The sequence below is a fragment of the Polypterus senegalus genome, chromosome 11, assembly GCF_016835505.1.
Source record: "Polypterus senegalus isolate Bchr_013 chromosome 11, ASM1683550v1, whole genome shotgun sequence".
In the NCBI taxonomy this organism is placed as follows: domain Eukaryota; kingdom Metazoa; phylum Chordata; class Cladistia; order Polypteriformes; family Polypteridae; genus Polypterus; species Polypterus senegalus.
In genome coordinates, this window is record NC_053164.1 from 96111092 (window position 1) to 96138017 (window position 26926).

The following is a 26926-nucleotide window of genomic DNA, read 5'->3' on the forward strand; positions in this document are numbered from 1 at the left end:
CAGTCTTGAAATATTAAGACAGTAAACTCAGGGTATGGTTTTAAAAAGTTGCCCTGAATAAGCACAGTAAACCCTAATGCAATAATAACAATAAACCAAGGGTATGATGTTAAACAGTCTCCTTTAGAATAGCTAAAAAAAACAAAATAAAAAAAATAGCTACTTTAATTTCTTCCACACATACGCATGTAATTATAATTAAAACATAAACAAAAAGTGTCCGAGAAGAAAAATGGATGTATAATTATGGTACCCTTATCATTGCAAGCAGATCAGTCAGCAGGTAATATCTTCTTGCCATACCATGACAGGGTACGACTCACTTTCGTATTTCAAAAAAGCGTCAGGATCAGCTTTCTTAACTCCTTTTCTGCTTCCTCCTAGGAGGAGAAGATGTGATATTTGTCTTGAATATTCACTTTCAGTTTGGCAGGATACAAGAGGATGTATCTGATATCGGCTTTCCGTAACCGCTGTTTAATGTTGTAAAAAGCTGCACATTTAGCAGCTGTTGAGGGTGAGAAATCAGGGAAAATATGAATGTGGTTATTTTCAAATATAATCTCTTGTTTGCGTCTGAGAATTGCCATTACATTAAGCTTAAATTGCAATCTCTTGAAGCGGACAATTAAAGACATAGGTTTAGAGGTATTTGATCCATGTATGCAATGAGCTGCCGCTATCTCGGTATCTGATTTAAAGTCCTCTCCAATTATTTTTGAGAACAGTTCAGCTATGAATTTCACTGGGTTTACAGTAGACTCTCTGATTTTAATATTATTCCTTCTGCATCCATTTTCCAGAGCTGCAAGTCTGTGTCCGAGTTTTTTGCATTCAGAATTCGCATCTGTAGCTTTTCCATTGGCATTAGATGCCAATTGTTCCACATTTTTCAATTCGAGCATTGAATGTCTGCTTAACATCTTCCAGCTGATCGGAAAGTTCTCTCAGTTTAGACGCATTTTCCTGAATGTGTTCCTCAATTTTTCTCAACATATCTTTAAAGACTTCGTCAAAACGATTATATATACACGTTTTTACAAGTCTTTATATTCCTGCCGCATCTCTTTTAGCTCCAGCCGCTGCTTTTCATTTGTCTTCTCTTTTTTTTTTTTTTATTTTGGGCACTTTGTGAACTCGAACTTTCGAGTGTCTCCGCCAAAATGTCACTCGATTAGCTTCCTTTTGTAGTTTATACCACTGTTTAAACCAACAAATAGTACGTTTTGTCTTCCCTCCACATGGTATTTGCTGAAATTCTTCTATGTTCCCCTGTGCTTTTGCCATTGTCTTTTCACAGAACGCTGAGCTTAAGGGCTATATATATTGATTTGCACATTCAAAGAGGCATAATTCTGGGAGGAGTTGGGGAGTGGCAGAAGGTGCGTGCACGTGCATTTGTTTTCACACTGACCGGGATTTATGTTGTGGAAGAATGTGGAAGTTGGCGTGCGCACAGATTTATGCGGCTGGATTTTTTTGTGCGTATGCACATTTCCACTTTTGTCCGTACACCAAGTTTTACAATGAATTCTACGCTCTGTGTTATGCATAAGGCCCCTGGAGAGGAACATGACAAAGTGATCTGAGGAAAATTAACACAAAGTGGGAAGAAGTGGATAGGACAGTAGACAATCAATAAGTGTGTAAAGGAGTTTACAACTTACATCAGAAAAGCATGAAGAGGACTATAGCTAGATACACTTACTACTTATGTTTATTTATTAGTCTGCTGAAGAAAATATATTTTTTATTATACGGTAGATGTAAGTAGTAAAAAACTTGAAACAGAAAATGATTATATTAGGCACTCTCTATTGTTATAATCCTTATTGTTCCAGTATGGAAACTGGCATGCCTAGTTTCTGTACTACAACATGTATTTTTAAGAAATAGAAAAAAGTCAAAATACTTGCTCTACAGTGGTTATATATTAGTGAAACAAGCTTTATAGGTTGATAACTTCATTTAAAAAAAAAAAAACTAATATAATGAAAAGTGCTTAAAACAACAATTTTCTGGAAAAGAATATAAAATGTTACAACTTATTTAATTTTGTCTGCATTTTTCATCACATGATCTAAACATCCTAGCAGCTATTTAATTTACAACACACAGCTCATCAACTGAAAGCAAACTATACAAAAGTAGATGTACTTTTAAAATTTTAAAGCCATATAAGAAGCCCAAGTGTGTCAGTTGAGTCTTTCAAGAAAATTAGATGGACAGGCAGAAAGATGGTAAGACAGATACAGTAGACAGATAGTCAGGAGAAATTTAGCTTTTTACAGAAGTACATGAAAAATTAGAATGAACAACAAAAAAAAAACCAAGTAAAAACTTTTTTTTAGCCTATCCATTTCAGCCTCCCTCACTATCCTATTGGCAGTAGGTTGCCATCTAATAACAGATTTGTATTTAGGTGGAAGATGGATCAGATTGTGGTCAGATTTGTCAAATGGTGGCACAAGTTTACATTTAAAGGCATTGTTAACCTTTGAATAAAGCAGGTTCATCTTGTTGTATCCATGAATAGAAGTTTTTCAGCATTCCTTCAAAATCACAAGGTTGAATTCATGTATTTTAACTGTTTTGTTAGAATGATTCATTATTAAAGTGCTGGTAATAGACTGAATAATTTCAAATCTCCATTTGCAATAACTTACCTCTCTCTTGGCAGACAATGTGGACAAATTCCTACAGCCAGAATTTCAATGTCTGGATTAGTACTAGGGTGTTATACCATGTTAGCCATTATGAATGTAGTGAGAAGTCTAGCAAAATGACACATTTTATTGGCTAACTAAAAGATTACAATATGCAAGCTTTCGAGGCAACTCAGGCCCCTTCTTCAGGTAAGATGTCAATACAGAAACTGGACTTCGATGTGTTTATATAGGCACCAGGACAGAGACAGCATTGGAAAATCTTTAATTGAGACATCTTAACTGTAAAAGATTAATAGACCTGTCCAGGCTAAGATTCATTTAGCAAGAGAGGAAAACAATGTACAGTCAAGATCTTTTGATAAGATAACTGTCCAACATAGTCTTTTTAAGTTTCTGATGAGTTTTTCAGTGCATAGGTTGTCTGTGTCAGTCCAAGAGATGCAAGCAATCCTCATATCTGGCCATAAAACTCTTGTCTCTATTTAAACCACGTTGTAATGTGTTACATTTTAGCATGAGTTTAACTTCTCATTCTTTTCTCTCTCACTGTGTTCTGAAGTTGCCCATGAGCACTGTAACTTTAAAGTCCCTCTCACTGTGTGCATGGCTGTTGAAGTGGGCTGCTACAGGCACATCTGTGTTGCTATGCTTGATGTGGAACCTGTGTACATTCATTCTTTGGCAGAGTGTTGGTCAAGTTTCTCCCCCATAGAGTGCAGTGTCAGGACATTTCATACAAAGAATTAGACCACATTAGATGATCTGCAGGAAAATTATCCCTTTATGCGATGTTCTAACCAATACCAATAAAAGGTGTCATTTTGCTAGACTTCTCGCTACATTCATAATGGCTATCCAGGTACAACACCCTAGGTACTACAGACATACAAGACACCAAAATATACCACTACTACATGGAATTGAAGACCCAGTGGAATTAACTGGAACACATGGGCAGCGACATCATCTTAACGAAATGTAAAAAGGAAAATCTTAACTTGAAATGCATAATGATAAGGAATCCAACTATACACACTTATAACACTCAGTTTGCAGAGCAACTATGTTCTAAAACATCTGCAAGGATAAGAAAACCACTTAATCAAAATTTTCTACAACATTAAGAAGAACATGCAAGGAGAGATCCAAGATCTTATCCAGCTCCTTGGAAATGACAGGCAGGAGATGGTAAAGGAGCTACATCTATATTACAAAAGACTCCAGAAACTCATTATTGTCAAAAAAAGAAAAACCTGCATAGACTGCGAGAGAAAGCTGGACACTTCAAAGCAAAAAACTAAGAGCAACAGACCTGTATTGTTAATCTATCCTCATACACACTAAATGCAGCAGAGATTTCAGTACTTACAAAGGGACTCTCATATTGTCCTGCAAAGCCCATTGACAACATCAGACGGTGATATGAAAGAATTCTTCAGAAAAGAATTTTTCCACAAGAAAAAAAAACAATGACACATAGGAACCAACAACAAGCAGTTACAACAACTCCACTAATAAATCCACATGGACACCAGAAGCTGGCAGAAACTCCACCCTGGACATTTATATAGACTGCTTCAGACAGAGAGTTACTGTTGATGAACGGAGAGCCATACATTCACTAAGGGAAACTCCAGAGATCATTACCAGCAGACAAAGGGGTGCCTTAGTTATCATGAAAACATCAGACTATATATACAGGAGGTACAAAGACAATTGTCCAGTACTATGCATTATTACAAACTACAGGAAGACCCCATATATCTCTAGAAGAAGGAACTATAAAAAAGATAGTAGCTTTCTCTTGACATCAGAGACCATGTAAAGAGTTTAATTCCTGAGAACCCCAAAATGGGTTACTTCTACATGCTTCATAAAATTCGCAAAAAAAGGGATTCCAGGAAGACCTATAATCTGAAGAATTGGCTCTTGTACAGAACATGTTTCTGGTTGGGTGAACAAATTCTTAAACTCCTCACCCACAATGCAACAAGCTACATCCAGGACACCACTGATTTCTTAAAAAACTGTCTGCTAGAAGCCCCTTACCTGAGGGAACCTTACTGGCCACAATGGATGATGAGGCACTTTACACAAACATCCCCCATGATGATGGCATATTGGCATGTGAAATGTACCTCTGACAACATTATGTACCCACACAGAGTCAGTTATACAAACAATAAAATTCACTTTGACACATCATTTATTCTCATTTGGACAAGCCTTCTACTTGCAACAAATGGGGACTGCAATGGGCTGTTGGTTTGCACCTCACTATGCAAACCTATTTATGGCAAAATTTGAGGAAGATTTTATGTCAATGTGCATCTTAAAACCAATGTTGTATCTCTGTTACATAGACGACATCTTCAAAATCACTGACTGCCAGTGAGAAGGACCTCCTCCATTTTCACAAAGAATATAATTATTTCCACCCCAACATAAAGCTCAAGCTGAATTACTCAAAACCAGAAATCAGTTTCCTTGACACCATCATTCAACTGAAAGATAACACCTTTGTAAATTCTGTTTTTCACAAACCAACAGACAGAAGGACCTACCTGAGAAGTGACAGCTTCCACCTCAAGCATATAAGGCACTCCATTATTTTCAGCCAAGCATTGTATTTGCTCAGACCCGACAGACCGGGATAAACAACTGCAGGAGCTCAGACAACATTTCATCAGACAAGGTTATACCCCAAAAAAACAGACACTCAAATAAGAAGAGCTACTGCCATACCCAGAGACAACCTTCTGGAATATAAAAACAAAGACAACAAGAACCATATCACCCTTGTTGTCACCTCTAACCCACATCTTGAAGCACTTCGAAAAATTATAAAAGAATTTCAGCCAGTGCTAAGCAATGACGAAACTCTGAAAATTATAACTCTGTATTTCCAGAACCTCTCCTCCTGGCATACAGGCAACCGCCAAACCTGCAGCAACTAATTTTCCAAAACTCCCTAAGTGGACCAACAGAAAAGGGCACATTTCTCTGCCTACAGAAAATATGTAAAACGTATGCTCACATTTATAATACAGACCATGTAGTTATACAAACATAGAGCACTGCATAAAGGGATCATTTTCCTGCAGATCATCTAATGTGGTCAACCTAATTGTCTATATAAAATGTCCCGACACTGCACTCTATGATGAAGAAACTGGACAAACACTCCGCCAAAAAATTAATTTACACAGGTTCCACATCAAGCATGGCAAAACAGATGTTCCTGTAGCAGCCCACTTCAACAGCCATGGACACTGTGAGAGGGACTTTAAGTCACAGTGCTCATGGGAAACTTCAGAACACAGAGAGAGACAAAAGAATGGGAAGTTAAACTCATGCTAAAATTTAACACATTACAACATGGCTTAAATAGAGTCAAGAGCTTTATGGACAGATAGAAGGATTGTTTGCATCTTTCGCACTGACACAGACAACCTGTCTATCAACCCATTGTATTGAAAAACTCATCAGAGACTTCAAAAGACTGTTGGACAGTTATCTTATCAAAAGATCTTCCAGATTCTGTATTACAATTTGATCCTTTAAAAAAAACTCTTTGCAATACACATTGTACCTGAAAATGCCATAATTTGCTGTAAGAGCTAACAGTTTATCCATCTTATTTGAAAGTAACTGAATTATACTGGAAGGCAGGCCACTTGCTTTAATTCTTGCTCCGGCTCTTCACCTTCTCCATCTTTGTATAAACAGCTCATGCCATAGGGTGAAACTGAGCTGCTTAGACCTTCATAATCATAGTGCTAGCAGCTGATTATGGGAACCTTTAATATACCTCACTTTTTTTCTGTAAGGTAGTTTTCAGAACTTCTTTGTTCTCCCTTGTGACTTCTTCTGAAAGGCTGCTGAGATGAACTGTGCTTGTGTTTGCAACAGCAGATAATTTCTATTTTAAAAATCTATTTGCTTTATACAATTTCTGTTACCTACTTTCACTGACAACAGATCTAATCATACCTGTTTTACAGATATTCAATTTTACATGTTTTGTGTATTATGATGTTCAATTTAGGCATGTTAGTAAAGTAAGAGATCTTTATTAGAAATATCGGCACTACATTTCCAAAGCAATCATTTAAATACCCAGAGCTAGATAACTAAGATATTTTAAACAGCAACTTCATTTTGATAAGATGATGTAAATACCAAATGAGAACTATCTGCTTTAAAAAAACAAAACCTTTTTCAATTTTCTAAACAAAATACATTAAATTTTACTAATTTTATTTTTCTATACTATATATGCTATATTATAATGTTCACATAGTTCTTTTTGGAACAACTTTGTGGAATGTTTCCATTGTTTTAAAGGCTAATCACTGAAAAATGAATGCTATGCAAACAGTAAATGGCACACATATCATGAACAGCTTTACATTAATTATTAACTGTAGGTACATACAAATAAATGAAAGACATTGAATAGAACAGTTTCAATATAAAGTGCTTTCTTCAAACTCAAGCTGTTACATTTCAGAACTTGATACTAGTATCTACAAAGATGGCCTCTATACTATATAAGTAAATAAAAACGACAAAAAAAAAAAAAAATTGACAGTTACCATAATATATTCCATACCTGTGTGTCATGCTGCTGTGTTTAGGTTTATGTATTTGCCATTGATCTTCACCCTTAATTCAAACAAAGATAATGTAATTAAGTCATTTATTTTCATAAACAATTATTGTAATGTTTTGCAAAACAACCAGAGAAAATATAACAACATGGTTAGTAGCAAATACGTGCTTATTTTCTTTTTTTTTTTTTAAAAGGAATTTGGAAAGTTTCAAATTTTGCTATTGTCAAGAACTTGTTGGTATTATTTTGTGACGTTTCACCAATTTGACATTTGTTATGGCTGCAGACAATTTCAGTCTGGGTGCTAGCCACAATGAACTGCTGTGAAATCTGTGATGCTGGTACAGTTCTATCGTAAAAGAGGACGGTGTTCACTACGTGTAAGCCTAGATTAAAATAATTGAAGATTTTAGAGAGAGACTAGGTACTTATTACATGAATGGCTTTATCTTAAAACCCAATACTATCATCCTAAGAGCACAACAATATACACATTTTTCTTAGTTTTTCTGAACACAACAAAAGTATTTTTTGAGCTAAAATGGCTCTGTAACTCGGAACGTAAATAAGGTGGTTTGATGATGGAAAATTAATTCAAATTACATGGATTGTATTATGGTTATTTTTTATATAGTATCTTCAAACCTACAATTCTAATTTAATCAAAAATATACTGACTGTATACACATGTATGTCAAAAAATGGAACAAAATTACTGAGTGAAAACAAATATTGAACGCCTCAACAAATATCAAGTAAGTAGATTACCAAAGAGGCTATTCATAACAAATTCTCACCAGACATTGGTATTAACTAAAGAAATACACAAATATAAAGAATTCACAACATTATTACACATACCTTTATTATGACCCTTAAAGTATAATGAAACGGACAAAGTACTGAACACACGAATTTAATACTTAGTGGAGAAGCCTTTATTCATAATGACAGCTTTAAGACACTTCCTGTATGAAGAAACCAATTACCTGCGGTGCTCAGGTATGATTTTGACCCATTCTAAAGGGATTGTCTTTAAATCTTGAAGATTCCAGGGGGCCCTCTTGTGAACCCTGATCTTTAGTTCCTTCCACAAACGCTCAACTGGATTAAAGTCAGGTGACTGACTGGGCCATTCTAACAACTTGATTTTCCTTCTCTGAAACCAACTGAGAGTTTCCTTTGCTCTATGTTTTATATCGTTGCCCTGCTGGAAGGTCCAGTATGTCTCATCATCCTAAGGACAGCAGATTAATTTCAAGAATCTCTTGGTACATGGCCCCATACATCATTCCTTGAATTACATGAAGTCTGCTAGTACCACGAGATGAGAAACAGCCCCACATCATGATCCTTCTACCTTCAAACTTCACTGCTTGTGCTTTTTAAGTGACATGCAGTGCCATTGCTCCTCCAAAAATGTTGTGCAGTACGACAGCCAAAAAGTTCAACTGTAGTCTTGTCTGACAAGACTACATTCTCCCAATATTTGTGTAGCAAACTTTAAATGAGCTTCAAAATGCCTTTTCTTCAGTATTGGAATCTTGCGGGTTGAGGCACGCATGGAGGCCATGCCACTGGAATGCATTGCTTATTGTTGTACCCGCTGACTTCAAGTCTTTCTGGACCTCCTTCCAAATGGCCTTTGTCTCTTGGGCTATTCTTCCGACTATTTTTCAGACTCCTTGTTCAGAAATCTTGCAAGGAGCACCTGTGAGTGGCCGACTTATGATGGAGTGGTGTTTCTTCCACTTGTGGATAATGTCCCTAATAATGCTTACTGGAAGATTCAGAACTTTGGAAATGTCTCTATAACCAGTTCCATTGATATGGATTGCAACAATCTGGTTGCAAAGGTCTTGGGAGAGCCCTTTGCTTTTACCCATCATGATATGTTTCTTGTATGACACCTTGGTAGCAAAACACCTTTTTATAGCCCATTAATATGTACTAACCCAACTGATATCAATTTGCACAGATAGGAGATGGAATTGTTTTCTAAGTACTTACAGATTTCAGCTGATTCCTTGCCTTGGTGTACTGCTTTTTTTAGTGTGTTCAATACTTTTTCTCTGCGTCATTCCACTTTATTACATAAATTTATTTATGGATGTTAATGTTGTGATTTTTTTATATTTGCAGATTTCTTGAGTTACTATCAATGTCTGGTGAGAATTTCACGTGAATAGCTTCATTGGAAAAACTTTATATCTACTAAAATATTGATACATTCAATAAATATTTCCATAACTATATGACAACACATATAGTAAATTCAAAATTAAACTGAGGAAAATAACATAAAATTAATAATATGTTTTGCTATTAAAAGTATCAAACATCATCATTATTTATACCAGTGATCTTCAGATAGTAGTTTGGAATGTTTTTACATGGCCTTCCAAATGAAGGAATGATATGCCCATTATTTTTTGATTTATGTATGAAATAACATCCACACAACTCCAGAACACTCCATTCACTCAACATGACTGGAATTGCAAATTTAGCACTTAAATTACTAAACACAAACGACAAGAAAAAAGCCACAAGTATATTTTATTTCAAAACTACAGAAGGCTTTCCATCCCAGGAAGAAATAATAATAGCACCTTAAGGTCTATGGTTTGGATCATTCAAACTAACAACTAACCCAAAATCCAACACATTTTCGGTCATGGATGAATAGATTCTTGACTCTCTTTCCTATTTAACCATTAAATGTTTACAGTTCTTATTGGGTCATATGATACAGTGTGGACACAGTTCCTTAGGTATGCCTCATTCATTTCATCCATAACAATTTACTTGCAGAAATATTCCAAAACAGTTTAAAATTCTTTTATTATGATAATTTATTTGCTTAAAACCTATAGGATCAGTAGCAACCCCAAATTTTTACATGTGCATTTTATGTGCTGTGTTTCTATGTTGCTGCTTTGTATGTATCTAGAAGTGTAGAGTGGTAAGAGGTAGCAAACGAAATGCCATGATATTTACTAGCACAGCACTGAAAGAGTCCTGTTGTTGATGGCAGATGAGGAGTTTTTAGAAAAAGGCTTGCAGTGGGAAGATAAACACCAGTGAGTGAGACAGTGCAAAGAGCTATGTCTGATGCCACCAGATCCTTAATGTCCTGGGCAGGGAACTGTAAAGGTGCAGAGTTCAGATGATAAGGAGGAGTCTGAAGCTGAACAAAGGCAATGAGCTGCAGCAGCTGCACAGAGTAACACAGCACAAGTCACAGCACCTGAAACAGCCTTTTACAGAAACAAAAGTAGATGAAAAACACAGAAGGTGCCATAAAACAGCTCACCACTGCAGAAGCCGTGCTGCAATAATCACAGACCACAAGAACAAAGTCACAAAAATGTAACTGTGATCTGTGATTACTGTGTAGCACAATATGACTGAGTAGGTTGTTATTATTTAGGTTTTCTAGGAAATATTAAAGTATTAAAAATTAGTTTAAAAAGATGAATACATAGTGTTCAAGGAAGAAGTATTCAATAAAAGTTTGCACACAGTTCTTTGTGGCTATGTAATAGTGTTTTCTGAAAGTTCCATGTATACAAGGATTAATACCAGTTGTGGTCAAGTGTGTGTCATGCACCCTGTGTGAGGGACCAAATTTTCATATTTAATAGAGTGCATACACTCCAGCTACGAAAAGAGATCAAAACCACAGACCTTTAAATGCAATTACTCCACTTCCTCTTCTTGCTTGTTAACAAATAATTGTAAAGTTCAAGATTAAAATAAAAAGTTCTGTTCTAAACTCTAGAAACTATTCTCTTCTTTACCTTTATATGCTGGACATATGAGGCTGACAGGGCATTACTCCATATCTCTGCTCCGCCATCAGTTTGCTTCTTCAGTTCTCGCATTTTTGCGGATACTTTGGCTCTTTGTTCTTGCTTCTTGATTCTCCAATACTCTCGTCGTCGCAGTAATGTAGCCTCATCAAGTTGCCTTGATAATTTGGAAGTTCCACTTGGTATATTAGGTCGGATATTGGATTGCTTACTTTGCTGTATTTTTTGTGTTTGCCAGTGAGAACCTTGATAAAAGTGTATATTTTCCTCACGTTTTCCATCTTGATGATAAAATGTAACTGGGGCATCATCTTTATTTTTTGATTCAACAGTATGCTTTTCAGTTTCGTCTACTCCAACACACCATTTTTGAACAGCTTGAGAACTTGATTTATCACCCAGGACAGCATTTTTATTTTCTACTAACAAAGTTCTGTTTTCAACAGGCATTCCACAAGGTAACAGGTTTTTCTGCGATGACTGAATGCCAAAATGTACCACTTTTGGTTTCTCTGTTTCGTTTTCTGGATACATTTGTGGAAGAGTTGCATAGTTGGCAGAACTTATCTCATTAGCAGTCTCACAGATTTTTCTAATTTCAATCTGTAATTTCTCAGGGAACCCCAGCTCACCAGTGTCATTTAGATGGGCATTTTTAATATTTTCATTAAGTGAACTCAAACTACTAACTGCTTCCCATTCAGCTTCTTCAAAGTTTGAAATATTCAGTGCTGCTACAGGAGAAGGAATCTGTAAACCTTCCGCACTGTTTTCAGTGTTCTTCAGACCTTTACGATATTTGCCATGCTTTTTTCCAATTTCCACTGGAGTGCATTCTATTCCCATCTTGTACAGGTTCACATCCTTAAAAAAGATAGTTATGTTGCTTATTAAGGTGCTATACTTCAAGTTTCTGGCAAATACAGCAGCCTCACATTGCAAAATATTTTGGTTGACTTATTGATTACACATTAGTTAAGCCTAGAACATAAACCTTTTTGGTTTTATAGGCTGATTGACTGCTTTTTTGACTTTTACAATACTGTGGCACTTTCCAGAACTACAATATACTCACTTAAAGGCACCAGTTTTCTAAATGTCTGCAAATATGACCTTGTTTTTTTGTGCACTATATCAAGTGATCTGTAATAGTGTAATGCCTGAAAGGCACCATATAAAATAAAGTCTGATGCATTCCTAAAGTGCTTCTGCATGTGCAGCACTTTTAAAGTCTGAAAAAAGAAAAATAAATAGAGAATATTGGTTCTCTCTCTCAACCTAAGACATAACCTGGTCACAAATTGTCTGAGTATGATTGGGTATTGTAGTGGGCCGGGTTTGCACTAAAATCGATGGTGTGATTTCTGCTTAAGGTATTTTCTGTTTAAGGTTATCAGAAACAAACCCCAAATTTCTGTGGCCATCTGCTAGATGAAGAGGGCAGTAAAATCGATTAATTGATGGCTAATGAAGGAGAACATTAGAACACATTGCACATTAATAGTAAAACATGCAATGATACGCAATTCACAATATAATACATATCTCTGTTTTTGTTTGAACAAGAAATACAATTTCCCAACATCATTGTTTATTACTGTTGTTACTTAACAAGGAAGCCATAGTGTTCCCAAAAGCAAGATGTGTGTGACTATGATTTGTGCTGTTCTAGTTCAAGCTGATTAGGCAAAAATACATCTTCCAGTAAGACAATGAATCCAAACACATGGCTAATGTAACCTTGGAGTAACTCGAAGAGAAAAAGGTGAATGTCCTACAAGTGGCCCAGTCAAAGTCCTTTTTGAAAATTGCAGTGCACAAACATCATTCAACATACCAGAACAAAATGGAGTAAATCTGCATGATAATGGATTAAAATGACTCCAGTGCGTGCAAAGCTGATACATACCTAATCTAAAAAGTTAACAGCTGTTATTGCTATAACTGGCGTTAAAAATTATGGGCACTGAACACTTAGTCCAACAACACATTTCTTTTTTTTTCTGTCAAGATTGTTTTTTTCCTAACATAAAACAATGTTACATTAAAAGACCACTGACTTTTTGGGGTTCTTTTCCAAGGCATTGCATGTTTTAATGCTCTGAATTACAGCACTGCATTCCTGCAGAAATCCCACTGGACCTCACTCTATTTTTCTGCATCTTGGGAATATAATTTAATAGTAGTGAGTGGACACGGGTGAATCAGCTGTATTACTAAGGTGCTCAGTGTGAAGTCACAGCATTGATTAATGTCCAAAAAATTTTTGGTAAATAAATAATATATATTTATTTTACTATTATAATTTATCATAGATGTTATAATCAATACTGTTACATTGTAAAATCACATCCATGCAAAGATATCATCAGGTGGTGGCTCATTTGTTTTTTTTTTTTTACCCAAATTTTCTAATGAAACATTATAGACATTGTGATGCATATGCATAGCAGCTTGTGGAGCATGTGCAAGATGTGATTACTGGTTTAAGTACTATGTTGTTTTCCCCTTTTCCTTTGTATGTGTATCGATGTACTCTTGTGTGTTTAAGTTAGCAACTTATTCTACTGTACTGCAGTCACCTCATATCTTTCACATCGTGTCATGTCTTTGTCTAACCCGCTTGGTCCTGAACAGGGTTTGGGGTTGAGCTGGAGCCTATAACAGCCAGCATAGGGTACAAGGTAGGAACAAACCCTGAACAGAGCAAAAGACCAATGCAGGGAGAACACACACACAACCCCAACAACACACTAGAGCCAATTTTAGCATCACCAGTCCACCTAACCTTCATGCCTTTGGACTGTAGCAGGAAACTGGAGCACCCAGAGGAAACCCACACAGACACAGGGAGAACATGCAAACTCAATGTAGGGATATCCCATGAAGCAAACCGAGATTTCCTTATTGAAAGACAGCAGCACTACCACTGTGCCACCCAGCATCCTGCACTTGTGTGTATGAATTGCGCATATATAAATGCTTGTCTTATCAGCATGCATACCAAAGCAGGCTTATTCATCTAGGGTGACCAAATTTATGTTTTCCAAAGAAGAGGACCGGGGCAGTGGCACAATTGAAACTTGACACATGCCTTCATACACAAAGGGTCTATATTAATTTTTACTAATCAAACACTTCTATAATTTAAAAAATGTGTACTTTAAGTTGCATTAACCAGCTTTCCTGATCGCATATTCAGTTTCCTACTAGTTACTTTCTCATTGAAAACACAGATATTATTACTGTTACTATTATTTTACTTGCTGTTAGATGTGCGTTTTTGGTTTTTAAGCACCTTTTGGACTTAAGTTAGAACAGTAATGTGGCTTTGCACAGTCCTGCCTGTCACCCGAGTAAAACTGCCACTTGTGCCCCAAGTGCAAAAATAGTATTTTTTTTATAAAGTTTGATTAAAGAGATAAATGATTGTGTAGTGATATTATCAATTAGTTATGATGAGAAACAAAGACATATGATATTTGAGAAATAGAAGTGGTTCTGATAACCTTTTCCTCTATCTCAGTATATGAGAAAGTCAAGGGGAGCACACTCCCAATTTTTTACTTTTAAGAAGGATATGTAGATTTTTCAAGTTTTAAAGAAAAAATGTGAGCAGCATTCATTCTATTGATTTATTATTTTGTATAATTCAATTGAATCACAAAGTTAGCTTTGAGACCTAAATATCACTGGACTGAACACTGAATACAAAGCCATATGTATACAAAGATAAATGCTGCTGCACTGCATCTGTTACAGAAAGTTGTACACAGCTCAGTTTCCACAAGACATGCACCATGTGCTCCTCTTCTCAGAATGTTGTTACTGCTTCACAGCTCAGGCAGTGAGGCACCCTGTTTCTGAAGAAATGCATGTATTTAGTAGGTTCATCGCTGCTGCAATTAGAGGTAACTTGCTATTACAAAGCTCCCTTTCTCAAAAGCTTTCAAATTTCCAATGCAACTAGAGGTAATTGGCAATTACAAAGCTCCCTTTTTCAAAAGCTTTCAAATGTCCAATCATTTCAAACCTGTTTACCAGAGAAAATGTTATGTAAAACTAACCAATCAAATTCAGCATACACACATGAGAATGTATTGCTTTTATCCATCGGACTTCTTGCTTTCTTTAAATGCAGTTATTTGGACACTCCTGGTCAAATTACATATTTTGTTGATATTTGAAGTAAAAAACTGTAAATGCAACTTCAACAAACAAACTAAATCAATTGCATTTTATGAAAATGTTAATGTACAATTTATTTGATGTAGAACAAAATTAATAATAAAAGAGTAAATGTAGCCTTTGCTAAGTTTCAGGTCATCAGTCTGGTATGGCTTAGCTTGTTGGGTGTTATTCTAGTAAATAACTGTCATCAGGAACTGTCAGCTGATGACAATTCCAGAGTCTAATAAATTCTTTTGACTCTTCAAACATTTTCCAATACTCAAGAACCATGGGCTCTTCTAAGAAACTAAATCTGAAAATTAAACTAATTGATGCTCACAGAGGAAGACTATAAAAAGATAAAAAAGCACTTTCAACTAGTAATTTCCACATTATGAAATGGCATTAAGAAATGGTAGCATAACAGGAATCAAGGAGGTCAGGACAATATCTGAAAGACTAAGAAAATGTACAGATAGAATAGCTTGAATACTGAGCATAAAGGCAAAGAAAAAACCCCATATGACAGAAAGGGACCTGCAAGTAAGCCTAGATGAGAAAGGAATGATCGTGCAGTGTTACTTCCACAGACTGTGCAGTGTTACTTCCACAGACATGGCATTCATGGAACATCCATCAGAAAGAATCCTTGGCTGCAATCTCACCAAAAAAAAAAAAAAAATCTTAAACATGTAAATTATAGAGGCAATCTGGTACCAAGAGTTGTGGACAGATGAAATTAAAATCAAACTCTTTGGAAATGACCACAAAAGATTTAATTAGAGATACAGCACTTAAAGAAAAGTACACCTTGCCATCTGCTAAGTACAGGGTTGCATCGGTCATATTTTGGGGTTGTGTGGCAGCTAGTGGCATAGGAAGCATTGTGCAAGTACAGAGGAGAACGGATTCCTGAAAATGTCAGACAGTCATTCAGGAAACTGAATCTGAAAAAAGGATGGTTTTATATACTTTGAAATCTACTATGAGGTATCTCAAAAAACATAAGGTGAACGTTTTAAAAAGGCAGTCCTCAGGCTAAAACATCGACGTGATGTGGATAAATCGTTAACATGCTATGATTTATAGCTGACTAGAAAAACACTCTTGTGTGTGCAAGCTGTGATTTTTGCCAAAGGATGTTTAACTATATAATGACTTAGTAGGGTGCCCAAACCTTTACAAATGCTACATTAACCATTTAGTTTTTTTTATTTAAAATTTATTAAATTATCAAATAAATGGTAAGTAAGTTAAAATTTTCGTAAAAAAAGCGATTGTCTTAGATTGTTTGAAGTTGTATTTAATTTTTTGCTTCAAATGTCAACAAAATATGTAATTTGGGAAGGTGTTTAAACAAGGAACTGTTCTGTATATATCAGTTTAATAAATACTTGGTAATTAGACTATGTATCAATCTGCCAAGATTACTTTCTTGGAAGTATTGACCAGGCTTTGCACAAATATATGATATCTTGCACGTGTGAAAGAGGTTAGGTGTGATAATCCTCTTGAAAATAAACCTCATATTATCCTCATTTTACCTCCTTGTGAATAACTAATTTATATACTGGTAATTACAATATTTTTGGGAAAGTGGAAGCTACGCTTACTTAGTTTGCAAGACTTACTCAACTGAATTCTTGTTGAGTTCTATAAAGCTTTGCAACAATCCTTGCAAGGAAATTAGATTTTTTTTTAACATTCAATTGAAACAAAGAAGGTGGATTAGGATTCTTCCAGTTTAGCAAAATATGTTGATGTGCAAGCAATGCAACAAAGGAGACAACAATTGAGTTATTATAGTATAATGTTATCTCATCTTATATTACTCTAAATACTGACATTTCTAGATTTAAAGAAATTGCTGATCAAAAACTATCTGAATGTTTTCCCCAACCCTTGTAAGATGTGTGTCTATAAAATATAAAAATCCAATTTACACTAAGCATACACAAACTTAAGAAAATTAAAGCTATAAATTAAACTGGCAAGTAGGTAAAATTATAAATACTAACAAATTCTGTGGAGAACTTTACCTGGTCCTGGATACTGGTCTCCATCTTTCTAGAATTTTCAAATGTCCTCATCTCTCTCTCTAGAGCAGCCTTTTTGGCTCTCTGTTCTCTCTTTTTTACCCTCCAATACTCCCGTCGACGTAATCTTGTAGTCTCATCAATCTGAATTGTTGTGCTGCCAGCCCTAACCATTCTTGGCTGCCGACAGAAATATCTTTTATTCAAGTTGTGCCGTGTTATCCTCCACTGAGAAAGCTCTTGACTCTGTTGCTGCTGCAACAGTCTGCCTTTTTGGCCCTCTCTCTGTCGAGTAAGAATGCCTTTTTCATTGATGTTTTGTGCCTTAAGCCTCCATCGCCGAATCTGTGGGATTCCATCACTTGAAACATTAACATCTGTTGGATTTTCACTTTCCACAAGCACAAGTGCAGAGTTCTCTGATGAAGGGACCACCACATTACTGCGAACTGTTGCTTTGTTAACATGCACTGAGGATGCAAGATCAGTTGAATGAGACAATGGTGTCTTAAACTCCTTTACAAAACAAACATCACTGGATTCCTTTGATTCAATCAGATTACTGGGTATTATTTTCTGTTCTGTGATAGACTTGTTTTTTGCATTAGGTTTATTCTGATCTAAAAGGCTCATTAATGTTCCATCAATTACAACTGCAGCTGGTAAAAGTCCCACAGTAATATCTGATATTGTACTTGAAGATCTGGTCATCTTTAAAGTCTGTCTGGACTGCATGAATCTCTTCTCTCGAACTGCACGCTTTGCTCTCTGCTCTCTCTTTTTTAATCGCCAGTATTCACGTTTTCTGGCCAATCTTTCATCTTCTAAATTTACTCCTGAGTTATTTCTTTGAAGATTACCTCTAAATATGTTAACATTTATCTGTGGTGGATTTTTAATTGCATACTTTTTAACCAGCTTGTTGGTCCGTCGTTCTTTCAGGAGGTCTTGGCGGCTTCTACTATTCCTTTCATTCTCACGGTGGCCAAGACCATTTGGAGAGTTAAGAGAAGCAACAGAATTATCAACAGATGCATATTTTGACTTAGAGGAATGTAAAGGCAATAAATGAGCAGGGCTTTTAGTTGTGACAGACTCGAAACTTATTTGATTACTTGAATTATCACCATTAATCAAGTCATTCATTTCTTGCAAACATGCAAACTTTTGAGTTTGTAGGGAATTTGAAGACTTCCTTGAGTTGTTTATTCTGAGAGTGTTACTGCTCCATGTGTTTGAATTAACTTCTGCAGACCTATAGGCTGAAGAATGCAAAGAAATATCCCCAACAGAATTCATCGTGCCATCTTCTTTAATAAAGCCCCCAATTGCTTCGCAGGTATCATCCTGAATAACCACGGTCTCAGCAGTATGTACCTGTACAACCTCATTGAGTTCATTGCACTTTTCTCCTTGCATTGGCTGAAACTTCTTCACTCTTCGAGACTGTGATGCTCTGTCCTTCGTTTTAGTCTTTGCTTCAGAAGTAAGCTTAGCTCTCTGTTCACGTTTCTTTAGACGCCAATACTCTCTGCGTTTGGCCATCTTCTCGTTGTCTATCTGAGCTTGCACACTCTGCCTGCCTATCTCAAAGTGGTTTGCCTGGTCTGATCTATAGTTGACAGAACCCATTTTTCTTCTTCGGTTTTCCTGCCAGCCTAGTCGCTGTGTGTCAAGTAACTTTTTGTGAATCCTGGATCTAAAAGTATTCCAGCGATCAGCATTACCATCTTTAAATCTGGGATTGAAAACTGAAACTTTTTGCATCTGGGATGGGATAGATTTCCTTACATTAGATAAATTACTTCTAAAACTGTCTGGTCTTTTGTAAAATTTGGACTTTCTTTCACCAGACAATGATTCCTTAACTGGGTCAACTATACCTTGTAATGATTCTGTAAAATTACTTGCCTCTCTCTCAGAACAAGAAGAGTTCACACCAGAGGGAGTATAAGGCATAACAATATCAGATTTAAAGTTACCAGCTAATTTTTCTCCTTCCTTAAGTTTGTCTGTAGCCGCAGAAAATGGATGCGCTTCTGTCTGTAAACTGGAGCTGGACAAATTCTTTTTAACCGAGTGCTTTGGTGAAATAACGTGAGAAGGTTCCATTGGACTCTGCATTGTGTCAACATGACTGACAACTGCATAGGACTGAGAAAAGATTCTTTCCCTGCGTCCATTATATCTGTGGCTCCTAGGAGATGCAACTTGGCTGACTTTTTCACTTGTTTGGCTGTCAACTCTGGATAATAAGCGTTTTGCCTTCTGCAACTGTGCATCTCTCCTTTTAATTCTTTCCTTATCCTCAGCTGTAAGTTTGGCTCTTTGTTCACGTTTCTTTATACGCCAGTATTCTCTACGCTTGGCTGCCTTCTCCTCCTCCAAGTCAAGAACATTTTGAATACAGAGATTGCTTGAGTTCAAAAATCGGTTTCTTTTTTGTCTCCCAGGTGCATTATGCTTTTTATTTTCAGCGGTTGTAGAGCTCCCCACCTGTCTTTGAGGAGCAAAATGATCAGCAGAGTTATACCTAGAGACAGCAATAGGGCTCTTTTCCTCAAGGATATAACTTGGCTTTTGTTTTTGTATTCTAGTGGTTAACATTAACGGAACAGGAAGTTTTTTATGGCAGTTTTGCTTGTCTGAATCAATATCAGTGAGATGAATGGATTGTGTACTACATGAATTTTCATTCAAAATGATATCTTTATCTTCTGTTTCTGTTGTAGAGTAAATGGAATTTGGGATTTGTTCTCTTGTATCTGAATGGGACACAGCTGTGTCACAACATTCATCTAAAATGGATTCAACTGACTGAGGAGATATGGGATAATCATCTCTGAAGGTAACATTTTGACTTTTCTTTACACAGTTTATTTCTATGGGTTCTTTTCCACCTAAATGAAAGTTGCCAGTCTCCTGTGGCATCCAACGGCAATTTTTACTTTTGCTTATATTACGCTGTAATTTCAAATCTCTCTTTGTACTGCCTTTCATACTGAGCCGGGATGAACCTTTATTGTTGCTAGGATGTGGCAAGACTTTATTAAGTTTTAACCTCTGAAACCACCTTTGATTCTGCTGAGGCAAGCAAAGCCCCTCTTTGCATCTGTATGACTCCTTAGAAACTGCCGATGACAGGGACGCTGGCTGTGAAAGAGAAAATGGCAAAATGTTGAGATGACCAGCTGCCCGTTGTTCATCAGGACAATGGGATTCTGAAACTAAATCTTCAGTACAAACAGAAGACGACTTAAAAACATCTTTGTCAGATAAGTGATCCTGGTGGGGTTTATTTGCCAAGAGTTCAGAATTTTTATTTGCTTGGTATGGGTTTTTATCAACTGAATTTGGTCTTTGAGGGCATGTGTTACTTGGAAGAGCTGAAACAGAGCCTTTAAAATTGTGTAAATTGTTAAAAGCACAGTTCTGATTATTGGAATCAGTGTTTTCAGGACCATCATAAAGATTATCATCTTCAAGAGGATCAGCTGTCTCGGAAGCTGTCAAATCAATAGTAGATATTTGTGCTTCTGGATTGGAGACTTCCCTCAAGCAATGTTGTGTATGGGAAGGGTAAACATCAGTTACAGTATTTACAGTACTATTTAGGGGATAGCTTATGCAACCAAACTTTTTAACTGCATTGTCAAATTCTTGATTAACATCTGCATCAGAGTACGAGCCATCTACATTCAGCAAGCAATTATTTGCATCTAACACTGAAGTCTGTGAACTGCTAGCTACCTGGGAAGTTATAATCATCACACTATCATCATCTTCAACAAAACTGCAAAATGAAGAGTTCACATATTGTTCAGCATTGATACTAGACAAAATGTTTTTACTTGTCCTTGTCTCATCTCCAACTTTACATGAACTTCTCTTAGCAGCAGCCAGCTTTGCCCGTTGCTCCCTCTTTTTCATCCGCCAATATTCACGTTTCTTCGCTAAAATTTCATCATCAAACTGGATGGCAGAACAGCATCCGTGATCCTTCTCATAAGCCAAGCCTTCCTGATCCTGAAGGCACTGCATCTTCTATGTAATCCTGTGTCTTTTACAAATTATTCCAAACCATGCAAAAATTTTAGATGATCATTTAAAGTGACTTACTTATTTGTAACAATTCAAGACATCACTGAATTATTAGCAAAAAGTAAATGAATCCGTACAACATAGCTGTTTCCCATTTCAGGCTTGTTCTCTTATTTTTCTCACAAGTTGTCATCCTGATTTGTATGGCTTAAAGATAAACAAAAGTTATTATTTTCAGTCATCTCTGCTTTGAGTGTTGCAGTTAGGGATGGCATCTCCACTCTTCACTCCTTTTACTTACATAAGCAATGATGATAAAGTATTCTTTCCCTGAAAAACAAAACCAAAGAATTATAAATGTTTAAATTACCTTCTCAATGTATCTGAACGTAAGTAAATTTCTATGAATGGTTACATGCAGAAAACCTTAATAATAGTGCATGGGTAAAGAAAAAATTCTAATTCTCACTAAACCACAATGAGTATGTCAAGCTGTTTATCCAGAGTTTTCTTTTAGGTATTCTGTTTACAACCATTCATAATCAATGCAGACATGAAAAATTATTCAATTAAAAATGAAATACAACTCATCTTTGCAAGGTGCCAAAGTAGCCATTTCACTTAATTGTCACGGCAAGCAACATAAGGGTGAATAAATTACTTTAAGATGTAAAAATGTTTCAAACACTATTATGGCAGGAAAAGGGTATATACAGTGGGGCAAAAAAAGTATTTAGTCAGCCACCAATTGTGCAAGTTCTCCCACTTAAAAAGATGAGAGAGGCCTGTAATTTTCATTATAGGTATACCTCAACTATGAGAGACAAAATGAGAAATAAAAAATCCAGAAAATCACATTGTCTGATTTTTGAAGAATTTATTTGCAAATTATGGTGGTTCACTTAATTGTCACGGCAAGCAACATAAGGGTGAATAAATTACTTTAAGATGTAAAAATGTTTCAAACACTATTAATGGCAGGAAAAGGGTATATACAGTGGAGCAAAAAAGTATTTAGTCAGCCACCAATTGTGCAAGTTCTCCCACTTAAAAAGATGAGAGAGGCCAGTAATTTTCATCATAGGTATACCTCAACTATGAGAGAAAAAATGAGAAATAAAAAATCCAGAAAATCACATTGTCTGATTTGTGAAGAATTTATTTTCAAATTAATGTGGAAAAAAATATTTGGTCAACAACAAAAGTTCATCTCAATACTTTGTTATATACCCTTTGTTGGCAATGACAGAGGTCAAACGTTTTCTGTAAGTCTTCACAAGATTTGTATACACTGTTGCTGGTATTTTGGCACATTCCTCCATGCAGATCTCCTCTAGAGCAGTGATGTTTTCGGGCTGTCGCTGGGCAACATGGACTTTCAACTCCCGCCAAAGATTCTCTATGGGGTTGAAATCTGGAGACTGGCTAGGCCACTCCAGGACCTTGAAATGCTTCTTACGAAGCCACTCCTTCATTAACCGGGCGGTGTGTTTGGGATCATTGTCATGCTGAAAGACCCAGCCAGGTTTCATCTTCAATGCCCTTGCTGATGAAAGGAGGTTTTCACTCAAAATCTGACGATACATGGCCCCATTTATTCTTTCCTTTACACGGATCAGTCATCCTGGTCCCTTTGCAGAAAAACAGCCCCAAAGCATGATGTTTCCACCCCCATGCTTTACAGTAGGTATGGAGTTCTTTGGATGCAACTCAGCATTCTTTCTCCTCCAAACACGACGAGTAGAGTTTTTACCAGAAAGTTCTATTTTTGTTTCATCTGACCATATGACATTCTCCCAGTCCTGTTCTGGATCATCCAAATGCTCTCTAGCAAACTTCAGATGGGCCTGCACATGTACTGGCTTAAGCAGGGGGACATGTCTGGTACTGCAGGATTTGAGTCCATGGATGCGTAGTCTGTTACTGATGGTAGCCTTTGTTACTTTGGTCCCAGCTCTCTGCAGGTCATTCACTTGGGATTTTTGCTCACCGTTCTTGTGATCATTTTGACCCCACGGGGTGAGATCTTGCGTGGAGCCCCAGATCGAGGGAGATTATCAATGGCCTTGTATGTCTTCCATTTTCTAATAATTGCTCCCACAGTTGATTTCTTCACACCAAGCTGCTCACCTATTGCAGATTCAGTCTTCCCATCCTGGTGCAGGTCTACAATTTTGTTTCTGGTGTCCTTTGACAGCTCTTTGGTCTAGGCCATATTGGAGTTTGGAGTGTGACTGAGGTCGTGGACAGGTGTCTTTTATATTGATAACGAGTTCAAACAGGTGCCATTAATACAGGTAACGAGTGGAGGACAAAGGAGCCTCTTACAGAAGAAGTTTACAGGTCTGTGAGAGCCAGAAATCTTGCTTGTTTGTAGGTGACCAAATACTTAAAATTTTCCACCATAATTTGCAAATAAATTCTTTAAAAATCAGACGAATGATGAAAATTACAGGCCTCTCTCATCTTTTTAAGAGTGAGAACTTGCACAATTGGTGGCTGACTAAATACTTTTTTGCCCCACTGTACAGTATAACATGCAATGCAGGTTTTCAAAGAGGAAGACACACCTAATTGTTTGCAGTGAACATTCAAGATGTATCAACATTTATTACCAATGAGTGAGGAGTTTGACAGGAGATATCTGACTACATCATGTAATATAGCCTGTATTCTTAATTGGACTATCCCTGATCCAGGATCAGGATGGGTTGGCTTACAAGGTGACTCAGGGATGCCATTCTGTCCTATATTTTGATGATGAAATTTTAACAAAAGAAACATGAACTTCATGAAATTATATACATCTATTCTTAAAGAATGTTGGAATAAACATTTAAACATATACACAAACAGATAGTAGATCAGATTTATGTAAATATAGATATATTTCACAGAGAATTTATTATTTCAGAAGTCCACTAAAATTTTAAACAAAAAAATTTATATATGTTTAGACTAAATATGATCATTGATCCAAGTTTATTATAAAGTTTGACTCAGCTGTGAGGTTTACGACTACTGGTTAGTAGGGCTATCAAACTGGCCAAGCAATAGGCTTGGAAATCCATATTAAAAATAAATATTATAAAATATCTGAACCAGGCTAAAATAATCATATTTTTACTTTTTTCTTACAGTGCCTTAATTGTCTGAGTCACATACACTGTAGCTTAAAAGACACATGAAAACTCAAACATTGCCCTTCACTAAAATGGGATTCGTTGTATGCTCTAAGTGGCAAGATCAAAGAAAAAAACACTCCCAGAAACATTTTACAGGCACTTAAACAGGTTCCTTTTAACAAAATTACAGATCTCTAAGTAGAAAAAAATGATGTGTTAAAGGAATTTCATACTTAAAACATGTCCCATCAAAAGATGAATACACATTCTCAGTACATAGATCTCTTAAGACATAACTTTATTTAGCACTATATACAATATATGAGTTAAGGAGAGTCTGAATATAAAATATAATTAAATTGTTTCTACATTTTGAGGTAGTGACAGACAACCAGATTGCTGATAAACTGACTGATTACTGACAACTGAAACAAAAAACAAAGCATGCCCGTAAGGAATTTTGAAAAAGATTTTTTTTCCCCCAAGGTTAAGCAAGCAGGTATATCTGCACTTTGTTCTACTCTCTCAAACTAGATACATTTACAACCCAGTAATAAAGCTGCAAAGCTGTCAGGAAATACCACATCACCCATCATGACCATGAAAGTTCTACTAATGATTAATTGTCATGAAAATAATTGTAATTAATAATTCGTGTTTCATTTGTTGCCACTATAACTTAACCACTATAACTTAAGTCTAGTGATATTATAATAGTGCCCAAATGTTTTACTCACATGAACCTTCTGAAGCCATGAAGATTCAGTCCTTCCTTTTCCTACTCTTATTGTTCCTGTGGTATAGCTTATTGGCAATTTTAAATAAGCAATCATGCAGCGAGAAGGTGCATGGTCCAATTGGGTGCAGGTTTGCACGAGTGTGTTTCACTATGCACTTAATTGGAAAACTGGCTGACTGAGCTGCATATACGTGCAGAGGTGGGCGGCTCAGTCAGACACCACAATGATGCTGCAGAGGGAACGGCTCCTTGCCCCCATATCCAATTAAGCAGAATATGATAAAGGATGCAGCATGAGACAAAAAGGGAAAGACAGACAGAAAGAAAGAAAGTCGGTGCGGGTGAACAAGATCCCTCAGGAGAGCATGTGGCTGACGCTCAGGGGATGAAGGATACCACTTCAGGTGAGTGATTTTGGAACTGGAGTTAATTATGAATTACTTGGATGGAGCAACTCCGTGTAAGGCTGGAAGAACGGCAGTGGGAGCTGCAAAGGTATTGGGAGGCACGGTGAGGCATCTTGCAGGTAGAGCCATGGACCGCAGGGGCATGAGCGTGACAGCAGGAGTCAGAGGCTTGCCATGGTTCCCTGCTCAGGCCACATATGTCAGCAGGGGCCTGAGCCTAGGAGCAGCACAGAAGGTTACCTGAAGTGCAGATCAGGTGCTTCCTTAGCTGCAAGGATCCACTTGAGGTTAAGCTAAGAACACATCCATTTTTAATGGATGGCCACGGGGACTGCATTTTAAAGGACAGCTTCCTTCAGTATTTTTGCTTCACTTTTGGGAATATTTGTCTAGGTTTCAACCTAAACAGATCACTTGTTTTTATGGATTATTTATTTATTGAAGAGAACACTGCACTTCTGAACACTGTTTGCTTTGACTGACTTTGTTATAATGAAAGAACATACAGTGGGTACGGAAAGTATTTAGACCCCCTTCAATTTTTCACTTTTTGTTATATTGCAGCCATTTGCTAAAATCATTTAAATTAATTTTTTTCCTCATTAATGCACACACAGCACCCCATATTGACAGACAAAAAAAAAGAATTTTTGAAATTGTTGCAGATTTATTAAAAAAGAAAAACTGAAATATCACATGGTCCTAAGTATTCAGACCCTTTGCTGTGACACTCATATTTAACTCAGGTGCTTTCCATTTCGTCTGATCATACTTGAGATCACCTTCATTTGAGTCCAGCTGTGTTTGATTATACTGATTGGACTTGATTAGGAAAGCCACACACCTGTCTATACAAGACCTTACAGCTCACAATGCATGTCAGAGCAAATGAGAATCATGAGGTCAAAGGAACTGCCTGAAGAGCACAGAGACAGACTTGTGGCAAGGCACAGATCTGGCCAAGGTTACAAAAAAATTTTTGCTGCACTTAAGGTTCCCAAGAGCACAGTGGCCTCCATAATCCTTAAATGGAAGACGTTTGGGACAACCAGAACCCTTCCTAGAGCTGGCCGTCTGGCCAAGCTGAGCTAACGGGGGAGAAGAGTCTTGGTGAGAGAGGTAAAGAAGAACCCAAAGATCACTTTGGCTGAGCTCCAGAGATGCAGTCAGGAGATGGGAGAAAGTTGTAGAAAGTCAACCAACACTGCAGCCCTCCACCAGTCAGGGCTTTATGGCAGAACATTAGGCGCTAGGGTTACAGTTGCTACCTCTTCCTGTGATGTTAAGTTTAGAATTTGGATCGGGTAAG

The 26926-nt window shown here is 36.7% G+C and overlaps 1 protein-coding gene across 2 annotated transcripts in view; it reads right to left on the reverse strand.

Annotated features, from left to right (window-relative positions):
• Positions 1–26926, reverse strand: part of LOC120539333 — a 101857-nt gene that overhangs the window by 20013 nt on the left and 54918 nt on the right. The window contains exons 3-6 of one of the 2 annotated variants that reach the window (XM_039769309.1): positions 21648–21676; positions 17309–21553; positions 11088–11963; positions 7285–7337 (exon numbers count right to left, since the gene is read on the reverse strand). In XM_039769309.1, coding sequence (XP_039625243.1) covers positions 7285–7337; positions 11088–11963; positions 17309–21346 — 4967 coding nt within the window. In that variant the 5' untranslated portion in view covers positions 21347–21553; positions 21648–21676. Of the gene's footprint in view, positions 1–7284; positions 7338–11087; positions 11964–17308; positions 21677–26926 lie in introns of both variants that reach the window. The other variant, XM_039769310.1, reaches the window with a different exon arrangement.